This window comes from Silene latifolia, chromosome 6, assembly GCF_048544455.1.
Source record: "Silene latifolia isolate original U9 population chromosome 6, ASM4854445v1, whole genome shotgun sequence".
Taxonomy (NCBI): domain Eukaryota; kingdom Viridiplantae; phylum Streptophyta; class Magnoliopsida; order Caryophyllales; family Caryophyllaceae; genus Silene; species Silene latifolia.
Window position 1 is genome coordinate 9,432,238 of NC_133531.1, and position 14,881 is coordinate 9,447,118.

Consider the following 14,881-nt stretch of genomic DNA (forward strand, 5'->3'; position numbering starts at 1 on the left):
CCTACCTCGTGGCCTCGTGGTTTATAACCAGAGTATCGAGTTTTTGATCATATTTTTTACAAACCTAAGGTTTAGCTCACAAACTCTGCTTTAACATTAGAAGTAAATAAAAACAATAAGTTTACAATGTGATCAATGTGATCACTATATAGCTTAGTATAAACAAATCATGTGAAGAAATAAAATGGCAGATGGAGATAATTTGCATCTTCATTAGCCATAAAATAAGAACTTCCATTTTCCGAAAGAAGCTCTGTATACCGTCAGTACATAACATAACCCTATTTGTCATCAGCGATTTTTTTCTGTGTTAGGAAACTTTAGCGGGAGCCCTTGTGGTACTGGGGAAACGATGATGTTAGGAAACTTCTGTTATATATATAAAAAAGTATACTTTTTTTGTTATAAGTTGGGAAAAGACCCAAGGAAGCTACTAAGCTGATCATAATCATGGTCCTCATTACTCAATACACCAATCTGTAGATCGAATGCCTGTTCTGCGGCAATACTTGTCGAAAGAGAAGGACTATCGTCTAACCGAGGAAGATCCATTAGGTGACTGTCGATGAGATTAACCCGGTTAGACGTGAACTCCTGCTCGAAATTGCGGAACTGTTGCCCAAGATGTTGAGGATGGAAGTAATTTGTAGAATCAGTAACTTCTGAAGGACTTGCTAAGTCTGGTTGTGATGTTGAACAGATCATGTGATTATTGGTGCTGTTATTTCTTACGAAATAGTTGTTATAATGGTGATTCCATGACTCGAATCTTTGCTTGTGACTCGGACTTGGTTTCTTGAATGCTCTGCATACCACCCAACCTTCTTCCTGTAACATTTAGTCAGATATGTTAATGTTAAGCGCATTTCGTTGAGTCGGGTTAGTAATTTTGTGGCCGGGGGTGTTTCTTATCGGTGTATTCGTATGAAAACCAATTCAGGTCGGATTATTTCGTGTCATGTTTGCGACTGACAAGAAAATGAACTAAACTTGCCTGAGGAAGCGAATGATCAGTAGTTTGAAGACGGTATTCATGCATGATCCAATCGGATTTCCGGCCGTTAGGAGCTCGGCCTTTGTAATAGACAAGAGTCTTCCTCATCCCAATTATCAAGTTCTTGGATAACACAGCTTTGTCTCTGCCAGTAGCCTTCCAAAATCCGGCTGCAGTAGCTCGGTTAGTCCGACTTCCTGTTGGGTATTTCCTGTCTTTGTGACTGAAGAAGTACCATTCATTTTCCTCTGTATATCCCTGCTTACATTTTTCTGCACATACCAACCAGAGTCCAATATCCGAGGGTTACTTACTGAAACTCGATACCACCAATAATCTACGCCCTAATTAATGATACATCTCCAAAGTTCCCATTAATTTCTGAATTTGGTAAAAAAAATGTAAATAATACAGAGTGGTATCGAATTCAGAAATTAATGGGAACTTTGGAGATGTATTATTTACATTTTTTTTACCAAATTCAGAAATTATCGGGTATTACTCTGTATTATTTACTCAGGTTAATTACTCGACTAAATTTGGGTATTACGCTTTTTTACCAAATTCAGAAATTATCGGGTATTACTCTGTATAATTATTATCCATGGTTCCATATGGTACCCGATTATAAAAGAGTACCCTCTCCTCTTTTATTATTCGGGTACTCGGGTTGAAAAAAGCGGGTGCAAGTCGAACCTGGCGATAATAAAAGATGTTTGTGTACCTTGGAAGTGCCATGGTTCCATACGGTAGAGATCAAGGTCAACAATAACATCAAGGTCAAAGTTGAGGGAGTTGATCTTTCTCTTAAGGTAGTAACCTACTAGCTCTTCTTCTGTGGGATGAAACCTGAACCCGGGTGGTACACATGACTCGTCCATATGATCCATTTGTAATTACTCGATTTCCTGAAAATTAATCCATATAATATTTTTGTTAGATCGAAGGGAAAAATGTAGAGTGTACGATGACGTGGTATATCAGATTTACCTAATAATTGATTATCAAAAGTATGGAGCTAATTATGGACCCAAATTTGAGACCCCACCAAACAAGAAGAGGGTAAGTTACTATAAATATCTTGATCACTTTCAAGTTTCAAGTTTCAAGTTTTCATGGTAATATTAGGGAAAATTGCAAACATACGGTAGAAAATATGAACTTTCGTAAGGCACAAAAGATGCACGTTGTCCTTGTCTTTTGAGTAGAGTGCACTACATGCATATTGCATAAGCCATACTTTTAAAAAAGGTTTGGAGCAATAAGAAATAGAAAATAATACATACTCCGTAAATCCGTTTATATAGCTTGGCTATCAATTAACTTTTACATACTGTTAACTTAATTATCTTTTGTTTTTGACACAAAAATATAAACATGATCAATACTAAATAGTCCGTATTGGTTTATCAATAATATGTACTCGTAGGCCCTATTATACTTTAATAAGTGATTCATTAATAGAAAAAAAAACACACAACAAATTAAAATACAAATAAATGACCACAAATGTAAAATGAAATTGGTAAAAAAAAAAAATAGAGTAATTATACGAGTATATAATTATCCTTTGGACTTGTTTGGTTGACATAAGGGAATTAAAGTTCCCGGGAACTTCAAGTTCACATGAATTTCCAATTCATGTGAATTCCCAAAAAGTGTTTGGTTTGCATGTGGGAAGTTAATTCATGTGGGAAGTTCCAATGACCAAGGGGAGGCTTAGTGAGTGACTTTCTTAATAATGGAGGAAGTAGATTCATGTGGGAAGTTCTATTTCCCATGATTTTGGCAACCAAACAACATCATGGTTTTACACTTCCTAGGAAGTTTAAAATCCCATTACATATTTACATCTATGTACAGTAAATCAGTAATACTTGTATGTTCTAATGTTCTTCTAGTGGTATAGGAGGTATTTTCACATTTGTAACTTGAGCTAATAATAAATTTTCTAAGCAGTACCTTTCTTTGTGAAAAAAATATTTTAAATGGTCACTAATCACTAGTACATAACTTTGCCTACGATTTCAAAGAGCCGTAAATTTCTTCCAAACCAAATATCTCGGAAAGATGGTGAATTGGAAAAAATACTTTTACTGACTATAATTCTTTGTTCCTTGTACAGAATATGGTCATTTTTTTTAAAAAAAAAAAAATTAACAAAAATGAAATTATGACTTAGAAAACCTACTCCCTCCGTACCAGACCAAAGGTAACACTTACTATAAATGGACGTACCATACCAAAGGTAACATTTCTTATTTGGCCCACAACATTAACAAGTTATCCTTATAACTATTTGATATTTACACAAAATGTCATTGCATACCCCACCTATCAACCCACAATTAAACCCACAATTATATACCCCACCTATTTTTTCCCTCTTTACCCTTACTTTTTCCACTTTTTCTTAAATACTCCACTTTTCCCTACGTTACCTTTGATGTGGTACGGAGGGAGTATAAAAGTCAACGTCAAATGTCAACCCGTGGGACACTGTAATCTTCCTTGACAAATGCAATGCACCAATCCAAGAGCGAAACGAGGTTCACTAATTTGGTTGGTCATCCATCCTTCTTCTAGATTTTCTATTTTACCAGTTTGACGGTTTAACTAAATCGACATCCTCCGTCCAGGTCAATTGTTGTCCTTTTGTTTTGGACTTTTGGCACAAAGACCAAGGAAAGAGAAAATGATCAATGACTAAATGACAAGTGGAATTAAGTGTGAATGATCAAATTGTTCATCAAGTTCATTCTTAAAATGGAAAGGACAACAATTGACTGAGACACCCTCAAAATGAAAAATGACAACAAATGACCGAGACAGAGGGAGTAGATTATTATTATTATTTTTTTAACGTGTGTCATAAGGATATACATTAGAAACACATTAATAACCTTAATGTTAATATTTAAAAAAATATTTAATTAAACGTCTATAAATTTTTTGACTTTAGTTGTAACATCTTGAGTTATTCAGTTGCGTATATGTTGTTTTGTGAGCTTACTTTACACACACAAAAAACACGCAAAACATTAATAAATTTCCGTATAAACGAAAAGAAGCAATATTGACTAATTACTATATTAAAAAAAAAAAAAAAATTACTCTAGCTAACATCATAAGCATTCTATGATAGCTCCGAATTGTTGCCATGATTAAGCTATTTTTAGCTAAATAGTTATTCAAGATATATAATCAAGCAAAAGAAACCATAAAATTTGAAATCTAAGTCAATAACAACGTCGTATGAAGAATAAATATTACTCACCTGAAAATGAATCGTCTTCAAGAAATTAAATGTTGTTCCTCCACGTTATAATTGAATGTAGTATATAGAGAATCGAACTAAATGTATATAGAATTATAGATAGGTCTTAATTATGTTCGAATAATAGGTCGATTGAATAGTGTATATAATTATATAAGATGGTTTAGCACAAGTTAATAAGTAAATGAAGAAAGGCAATGAGATATGTGTATATATATGTGAAGAATTGAAGAAAGGATTAAAAGGGTTATGAATTGCGCATGGGGGTGGCAAATTGGATCAAATCAAATTAAATTAAAGAGAGAATGGTTATAATTTTGGACGGCTTCAAAACCAACTTTTTTAGACCACCCTCATTTTGTGTCTCTATTCTTCCCTTCACTTCTCCTTATATGCACTCTCAATCCCTCATACATCACTATCTTATGTTATCTTAACCTCTAGTCAATTAATTAAACAAATAACCTCTAGTCTATTACTCCTTCGTCCCAATCAATTATTATATATGTTTGAAATTCCCCTTACAAAAATGGACAAAAGATAACAATTGACTGGGACAGAGCGAATAATTAATAAAGAAAAGTATAGATGTCAACTAGTTTAACCGGTAAAGTCATAAAAAGTAGTGTTATTCATGTCATGACCCGAGTTTGAACTTCGTCAGTGTTAAAATCATCCTAGTAGCTCCCGTTTGCACAAAAAAAAAATTAAAGAAAGGTGCTATTTTAGTGGAGGGTAACAAGTTTCACTACCGCCACATTCACATGTAACATAATCCCCTATCTACTAAAAGAATAGGTGGGTCTAAAATTTTTCCTTCTAAAAAGCATCTTCTCAAATAAGGAAGATAAACAATTAAGTCTATTTACTAAGTAAGGAAACTAACAGTTATATTTTATTTCATTAAAATTAATCTTTTTCTCAAATTATATTATTTTTACTAAACTCTAAATTATAATCTCTTAATTAAAATATAAATAAAATTTATATAAAACTATAAATTGCTAAATCTTTTATTGATACTATTATTTGGGAATGACTTGACCCATACTAAGTAAAAAATAAAACTGTAAATCGCTAATATTTCGTGACAAAAGAAATAAAGATAATTACATTAGCTTTGTGGTATAAAAAATATTTTGTTTAACATACATTTCACCACATTACTCAATGTTCTTGATTGATTGCCAGTTAGAACTTTTTTTCCTCAAAGAAAAATACAATGACGAGAAATATGAACAATTAAAAAAATATCATTATCATATAAGTCATTTATTTTAAAAAAAAAAAAAAAAAAAAAAAAAAAAAAAACTAACTCTATATACCGTGCATTTATTACACGGAGTCTAAACTAGTCATATATTAATAAAATAATCTAATGTGAGTATGGTGGTACTGAACGTGGTATTTTCGAGGGTTGTACTATCTCCTTTCCTTATAATTTTTTTTTTATTTGATTTAGTTTAGATTTGGATCAATTAATATACTCTGTAAAACTGTAATAAAGCGCAAATGATTTTCTTTTTCCTTAAAAGTAAAATTTAACATTTTTCATATACCCACAAAATCTCCTACTTCTCTTTGCATTTTTTAGTAAAATGTTCGAGTTAAATTGAAAGAGTTTAGTAAACCTTCATGGATTAACTCTCCAGCTAGTCTTGCTATAAACGGATATATCCGTCTATAGCTAAAGACGGGTTAAATAGCTTGAAAGTGGTGATATTTTTTACCCCACCACCCTACTTGTTGCTTGTCCTATTAAGAATGTGGTATTGTATTTGACCCTTCTTTAGTTATAGACGGATATGTGCCGTCTATAATGAGATTTTGTGTTAACTTTCACTCAATCAAATAGTTTAAGCACACATAATTATGGATAATTAAGGTTATTAATAAAAGTTTATTTTTGGTGAGAAAAGTAATGGTGTGTCCAACCATATATGCAAGTTCCAACTGTAATTAGTCTGTTTGGTGCGCCGCCCTTTGCCGAAGTGTCATCCTCCACCATTGCCATGTGGAGGACATGTCAGAATTACATCCCCAAACTGTCCACATCATGTAACTAATCATTGATAAAACCGGTAGTCGGTGACATACTCTCTCCCGTCCAGACCAAAGGTTACAGTTGCTTTTTGGCACTATTTATGATTGTAGGGAATTTTTGATATTATTCTTAATCTATAAGACAAAATATAGTCATATGAGATCTTGTTTGATTTATCGTCATGGATGCTATAAGAATATCAAATTTTTATAATTTTTAATAATGTGTAACTAAAGATATGCACGTTACAAAACGTGCCTCGACAAGTGTGATAAAGCAACTGTAACATTTGGTCTGGATGGGAGGGAGTATCTTGAAGTTAATGATAAAGGGTCAAGATTTAAAATATTAACTTTGTGGAATATTTAACACTAAATCATTGAATTAAAGAGGTCGGATCATAATTTTACACTAAAATTTTTAATTTGTTTTTCTTGGTGTTCTGTATTTTTTAGTGATTTTCCTTTTAATATATAATCTCGGTTAATAGTTATTTATTTTCATTTTAGGGTGTATTAGTGGATAATTATCTATTTCCTTATTTAGTTATCTTTTGTCGGCATCTTCCATGTGTACCATGTGGATCATGAGTTTTGTGTGGTCCAAATTCACTCATCTCTCATTCCATAATCTTTGTGCCAAAAGCAATAGATAACTATTAATCGGGATAGAGGGAGTATAATTTTTGCCTTCTAACAACAAATTCTGACTTCATCAACCGTCGTCGTATTTTTGAGATATAGGCCCTGTTCTTTTGGACTTGAAGTCACTTAATTTAAGTTAACTTCAGATCCTATAAGTTCGATTCGATTCGATTCGAGATCCTATAAGTTCGATTCGGATCATATAAGTTCGATTCGATTCGAGATCCTATAATTTCGATTCGATTCGAGATCCTATAAGTTCGATTCGAGATCCTATAAGTTCGATTCGATTCGATTCGAGATCCTATACTCACTTAATTTAAGTCCATTCGAGATCCTATAAGTTCGATTCGATTCGATTGGATCCTATAAGTTTAGTTCGGATCCTATAATTTCGATTAAGTTCGATCCTATAAGTTCGATTAAGTTCGGATCCTATAAGTTCGATTCGAGATCCTATAAGTTCGATTCGATTCGATTCAGATCTTATAAGTTCAGTTCAGTTCAGATCCTATAAGTTTCAGTCCAAAAGAACATGGCCATAATAATTCCATTTTTTACTAGTGAAGGTATATGATGACGTATATATTGCCCCTCTGCTTTTTTCGGTTGAAATGAGTTGAACTGAACTAAACTTAATAAAGTCGAATCGAACGAAATCGAATGGAACTAAAGCGATCGAATCAATTGGAGTAAAAATTAATTTGGAAAAAGATGAGTTGAACTGAACGGAATGAAGCTGGACTAAACTAAACAAATTAGAGTAACTAACTAAAAAATGAACTGAAATTAAGTCCAAAATTACATTTTATGCGTTTCTCATTATCATTATTTTTCTCATCCTTGTAAATATGACCTCATACGAGTCTTATAGAAGCCATATCTAATAAATAAAACCTCATTATTATTCTCCATTGTTCATGGCTTTTGCGAAATTGCCCCCTTTTACGTTTAACAAAACTAGTCTATTACGTTATGATCGTATATCATGATCTACTATACTTATAATTTGGCCTATGTAATTCTTTCTCGTACAAGTTTCAGAGTAATAATTCATTTTTCTGACGCATAATAATCATTTCCTAGCAATATCAATCAATCACGTATGCATTGTTGTTGCAAATTGCAAAGAATCATATCATTCCCTAAATATTATTCCTTGCTCATTCTAATTTTAGAACCACTTGCCAAATATAGATATTCCATAATGAGAGAAAAACCATAATATGCAACCTACTAAATTTGTGAAGAATAAGTAGCATTATGGCACTTATACGACAGTTAGTATCTTTTAAGACGGTTGATAACATCAAAAATTTGGAAAAACCATAATGTAGATCATACAACTTAATGGGAATTTAACCAAGTGGTGTTAGACTAGTGGTAGCCGGGTTAAACCTTGAAACTTGTAGAAATGCAGGAGTTGAGAGGCGCGGGTTCGACTACCAGCTGGGGCGATGATCACTTGACCACTGCAGCCTCCGAAGGGGTGGCTTACATGGTTCATGTGGTGGTGCGGGAATGCATGGGCACGGGAGATTCAACCCCCTCGTCATCAAAAAAAAATTAAATGGGGATTTAATGATATCAGAACTTTCAAATCAACTGCAACATATTCTATACGGTGCAAAGTTGAATAAGTCTCTTATAAGACACTTACAATATACGGATAATATGTTAATATGAAATCGCACTACTACGATAAAAACTTAAAATTGTTAAAGGAATTAATTCATTAATAGGAAAAAATCATTACTATCAATAAAATAAGTGTCTCGATAAATTGCTTGATAATGCCCTAACATTATCCCTAAAGACAATATGGAGTCCCATGATATGAAGTACTCCTCCGTTTCAGTCAATTGTTTAATGAATAATTTGATTATTTATACTCTATTTGGTCCACTTATTATAATGTTATCAAATAATTGGTCTCCCTTCTCTTTCGTTGATCTTTATGTCAAAATCAAAGGTAAACAAATAACTGAAATGAACGGAGAAATCATCATTTATGTTAAATACGTATTGTTGATAGGAATAATGAGAGCCGCAAATTAAACATGAGAATGACTCTTGCATTCAAACGCACTTTCCGTTATAAGGGTACGAGTTTGATTATGATAAATCATTTAATTTTGTGCAAGTGTATGTAGGTAGTGTGAAGAATAGTAATTAGTGTTGCTCAATGCTAATATGGTTATCATTGACAATATCTATTGTTCAGATTATTGCTCCCTTCTTTCATTTTTGTCAAATTCAAGATATGACAACAATTTCATTTGTCTCACTTTTTGCATTGGCCGGCTTGTCACTAAACTTGTGGAGGCCTTTCATTCATTTTAATTAGATCGGATAAACTCTTTTGGGTGTTGTTATTTCCTAACTTTACTCGATTCCTAACACGATAAAAATATTCTAATTTGAATTTTTTGTATTTTATTGTACGTGCTACAAGATATAATAGGAATAATTATAATAGTTGAGCCTCAACCATCACCTTAAGGTGATGGTTGAGGCCCAACTATTATAATTATTCCTATTAGAATGCTCAACTGACCCTTAATCATGCATGATGTTAGGATTCAATTCCCGCCTATGAGAATGAGGTAAACCTCTTGACAACTATTTATCTTTTTGGAGAGTATCTACGGTGAGAGAATTATACTCATTATTGTTGATCGTAGACACCCCGATTTTCACCCAAAAAGATCGACTTTACATAACACTACTCAACTAAAATATGTTCAAAGGCCATGTTTGGTACTCAGCAGATTAATATTAATAGAAGCAAATTGATCACAATTCATGTATTATACCACCAGTTGTACGGTTCTATTTTAAAGAATACGAGCTTTATTAGAAAGTATCTGATTTTATCCATTTACATAATAAAAATATAATTTTGAATAAACTCAGAAAAAATACACATAAGCTCGATTTGTTTTACCTTAGTTGTACCATGCTCATATACAACTTGATGTATAATCCTATTTGTGGATTGATCAAGCAGCTTATAAATGACAGATTGGATTGACAGGCTTGACTAGTACATTTCAATTAGCAGATTTAGTAGAACTGTTTAGTAATTAGCGCGTTTAGATGAATACATTGTTGTACCTATGTGTAAATGGTTGACAAATTCATTTTTCACAATCTACTAATGTGAATATGTTGGAGGGGGGAGCAACATATCGAAAACAGTAGATTGAGCTAAATTTATTACTATTTCAACATGCCTTTTACTAAACATGCAAATTAGTAGATTGGTAAATCAAACATACTAAACTATTAAAGGTCTTCAATATGCTGAAAATTTACCAATTCGCTGTTTAACGAACACCTCCAAAACCTCATATATGGAAGCTAAATTGTGTTTATAATATCAAATTTAGTAATCCTATAATGTAAGAAAGAGCAAGCACATAAAATGAAGGTGATTACGGTTGTTATAGTGAACTTATCCTTCCAAGCTCCAACACAATAATCAAACAAGCACCGAAGTGGTCCAACTTATATTATAATGATCGATGTGATAAACCACGAAAATAGTCCTCGGGTTAATCATATCATAATCTTCCTTAATTTACCGCCCAAATTACTTTCCATTATACGAATTACTAATTAATGATTAATAATTCTCTAATAAACATATGGCCACGTCCTTTTCGACTTAATTTCATTTTAGTTCAGTCTAAGTCCTATAAATAAAAATTAGTTTAGATCATGTATGTACGTTCATTTCAATTTAGTTATGTCCTCTAAGTTCAATCAGTTCATCTGAGATTTTGTCTTATAAATACAGTTCAATCTAATTCAGGTTTCATAATACTTCCTCTGTTTTTAAATGATGTACCCATTTGTTGAATATATGAGTGGAATATTTTAATAAAATGGGTACATCATATGAGAATAGAGGAAGTATAAGTTTGGTTCACTATAGTTTAGAAAAGTTTCAATCCAAAAACACAAAGCTCGAGATGAGAATTTTGAAGTCTAGAATACATGCATGTGTTGAAACAAATTTCCTATTTTGGACAATCTCTTCATGATTAAATTATTATAAGATAAACAGTATAATATGATGGTTTATAAATCGAGTTATTTTCAGCTTAAATTTAGTTCACATGCTTTAGCTCATTTTAGTTTAGTTCAGCTCCATAGAGTAAAAAAAAAAAAAAAAAAAAAGATATTAGCACAGTTTAGTTCACTTTAGTACAATTTAGCTCTATTAAGTTTAGTTCAGTTTACTTTAACTCATTTCAGTTCGGTTCAGCTCAATCATTCGTTCAAGTCAGGTCAAAACTATTCAGTACACGAATTGTTTTGAAATAAATTTTAGCTTACATGCTTTTCGCTTACTTTTGCTTACTTTAGTTTAGTTCAGTTTCATTAAGTCTAGACGTCTAGTTCAGTTCAGTTCACTTCAGTACAATCGCTCCTCAAAGTTCAGTTTAGCTCGCTTTAACTCACTTCTGTTCAGTTTAGCTTCATTCAACACACTTAAATTTAGCTCTATTTAACATACATATTGTTTAGCTCCATTCAGCACACTTAAATTTAATAGTGAACATAAGACACTAACTATATTAAATTGACTCCTTAGATTTGATTCTACTAACCTTACCAATAGTCCCATAATCTTTCATATCCACCAATAAGTTGGTGTACGAAAGGGAATTAAGGTACTTTTATTAAATTATATTAATTAAATTAAGTAGGTCCAATTTGGTTCATACTTACCGGAGCATACTAAAAAGTACAGTTAATTAAAGAGGATGAAAGCAAAAATAATGTTATTAATTGAAAGTAATTAAGGACTTTACGACACGACAATATACGGCCAAAATATGGTCCTAGAGAGAAGAAGAAATTGTACATCATTGTCCTATATTTGTTGCGTGTTAAAAGGTTTCCATAGGATCTTGCGAAAGATTGTTATAAGGATAATTGTATTAATGAATTACAAGTATTATTGTAATAATGAAGACAAAATTAATTGTGGTTTACAGAAGATGTGTTAGCTTAGTAGTTAAGAAGAAGGTATAGCAAATAATTGTCTCAAGTTCGTAACACCCCTAATATATTTTAAAATAGAAAAATTTCCTCGATTTTGTTAACAAAACTAACAATTTATTAATTTTAATTAATCGGTCATTTATAATCTACTTATGTAATGTATTTATGCTGAAATTAATCAGCTAATTGCTCAACAAGGCATGAGACCCTGTTTTTTCTGGCTTAATTTTAACTAATTTCAGTTCCGCTCAGTTCTGTTCAGTTCAGCTCAGTTCAACTTCATTCAGTTCAATTCAACTCATCTCTTCACAAATTAAGTAATTAACTCATACTTTAGCTACATTCAGTTTAGCTCAACTCTATTCAATTTGGTTCAACTCACTCTATTCAATTCAATTTAACTCATCTTCATTCAGTTTTCAATTCAGCTCCCTATCAGTCGAAAGGAACATAGTCAAAGTCTTTAATACATAGTAGATGACTTTACAATCATTTTTAAATTGTTAGACGCAGCAAAGTAAGAAATATTTCCTTAAACCCAAAGTAGTAATTTTGTAAATTTTTTATTAATGAAGTTATGATTCTTCCACACCCGAAAGGGCAAATTTTGATGAAAGTTGCTTAGAAGAAATTAATAATGTAAATGTATCATTCATTGTCCGGAGATCATGAATTGGTAAAGATTATGTTTGTGGACTTTGGAGTATGATATTGATTCAATGGCTTAAGTAGTTAAGTACAAGTCTATGACGAAATATATGTGCAATAAATTTCATGATGCTTTTACGTTCATTAATTCGCTTGTATTCGTACTATTTTGGTTACAAGTTATAGGGGTGATAATAAGATGAGACACCTCGTAAGTAGCTTGAGTTCGGCTCGGTCAAAGCTCGGTTGAAGCTCGGCTCGATAACTTAACAAGTAAAGCCGAGCAACCGTTGGCTCGGCTCGAAAAGTTAAATTAGCGAGCGACTCGAAGATGTGTGATAAGATAATATCTTGCTCTTATTTTATAAAAATATTTATCATGATTATATCTTTGTATAATAATATCAAATGTAATTTTATGTATAACCTCGGATTTATGCTTCTGAAAATATATCAAATGGAAAAAATAACTTAAAAATTATATATGGAATCGAATTGTGCTCGAACTCGTGTTATTAAAGCTCACGAGCATGATAATGAGCTCAATTTTTGCAAGCTTGTGTGAACTCGAGATCGGACGAGCTCGAGTTTTGTTTCGTGAGCATCCGAGCAGGGCTAAATTCAAGCTCGATTGACTCGGCTCGCTATCACCCCGGACAAGTGAAAATGAATGTAATTAGTATGTTATGCAAAAAATGGTACGGGTACTTCGTAAATGATATTATGGATTATCTTTTTTGTAAGGTTACGCAATTAAAAAAGAGGTTTCAGTATAAAAAGGTTACTTTTTTATGGCCAGGGATTCAGAATTTGAGCTCTAAAAATTACTTTTGACTATGAAAATTCGACTCCTCATTTTAATTTTATGAAATGTTTTCACTTATTATCATGCATTATTTAGTTTTCTATGTTGTGTGAAGTTGTGCCCTTTGTTTAGCAAAAAAAAAAATGATTTTCCGTAACTCCTAGCTAGTTACCAACTTAGTTATGGGAATTGTAATTTTTTTTTCAAATTAATTAATCATCTTGTTGAGATATTCGGTCTAAAAATCTTCGATTATTAAATAGTAATTGCGAAATATGAATCAAATTCTTTTGATGAAATAAACTTTAACAGATCGTAACTCTAGACGGAAATAAGGTCGGCTTCACAAGTTAGGGCTTACAAAGATATACTAGTAGTGTAAACTAAGGGTAGTGGGTGTTAATTTGGGCGGTTTGTGAAGAGTGGGACTCATAAAAGGACTAATATGGTGCTGCTTCCCTTCTACACAACTTATATAAGATTCCTTCTACTACTTTATTCAAGAGACAAACATTCATTATTGTATTTGTATAACATTTTCAATCTTATCCATCATAACCAATTACCATCATTATTTTAATTATGTTCATGATATAACAACTAACAAACTTCTAGAAGGTTTTCTCCCTAAGATAATGAACCTTAATATTAGTTTCTTTTAGAGAGATTATTGTTCGAAAACTAATTCGATCAGAAGATTAAGCTGATGACTGAAATTCCATGAAGAACGATTAAATGAGATTTGAACCTGTGACCTGTTTATCAGGTTGGTTTTATTTGATACAATCAAAAACCGACTCAAACAAAATGTTAAGTGATATGAGTCATATAATTATGCCATGCAAAGTTCGTTAGATCAATGAATACATTGAGACTAATATTTGATACCTTTTTGGGTTGTGTAAATAGCAGGACAATATAATTACAGTGTGAAGTATAATACAAGGAGATGACCTATTGACCTTAGAATTCGATTTTATGACCTATTGTAGCATCCACAGAACATGCTTCAAATCAGGCGAAATTACATGTGTGTGAGTTTTTTTAGATAAAATAAAATACAAGTCCGATATATATATAAAAAAAAATGATCGTAAAATTTGTTATTCATAATCTTTTATATTTTTTAGAGGATAAGGGGGCCCGCAGCAGCTATTTTTTGTGCGCATTAGATAAATTCCCGGGTAAACATAATAGTCTGCAAATCACGTATACCAAGTAAGTCACCCGAAAGGGGCTGACTCAAAGTCTAGAAGGTATAATCTCATTACCTCAGACCATAAACTTCACAAAATTACTCTTAGAGAATCTTCAACCTTTAGGCCCTGTTCTTTTGGACTTAAAGTCACTTTATTTAAGTTCACTCCAGATCCTGTAAGTTTAGTTCAGTTCAGTTTAGATCCTATAAGCTCAGTTCAGATCTAATAAGTTCAGTTCAGTTCAGATCCTTTAA

At 32.1% G+C, this 14,881-nt stretch overlaps 1 protein-coding gene across 2 annotated transcripts; it reads right to left on the reverse strand.

Moving 5' to 3' along the window:
• Positions 1-361: 361 nt before the first annotated feature.
• LOC141586256 (NAC domain-containing protein 30-like) lies at positions 362-4,633 on the reverse strand. 2 transcript variants are annotated; one of them, XM_074407429.1, is made up of 4 exons: positions 4,272-4,633; positions 1,719-1,902; positions 995-1,266; positions 362-828 (listed from the first exon to the last, which is right to left on the reverse strand). In XM_074407429.1, the coding sequence occupies exons 2-4, from the start codon at positions 1,882-1,884 to the stop codon at positions 403-405; spliced, it is 864 nt and encodes a 287-aa protein (XP_074263530.1). In that variant the 5' UTR covers positions 1,885-1,902; positions 4,272-4,633; the 3' UTR covers positions 362-402. The 2 variants fall into 2 exon arrangements, with proteins under 2 accessions (XP_074263530.1, XP_074263531.1); XM_074407430.1 differs by lacking the exon at positions 4,272-4,633 and having other exon boundaries at positions 1,719-1,946.
• Positions 4,634-14,881: the final 10,248 nt, after the last annotated feature.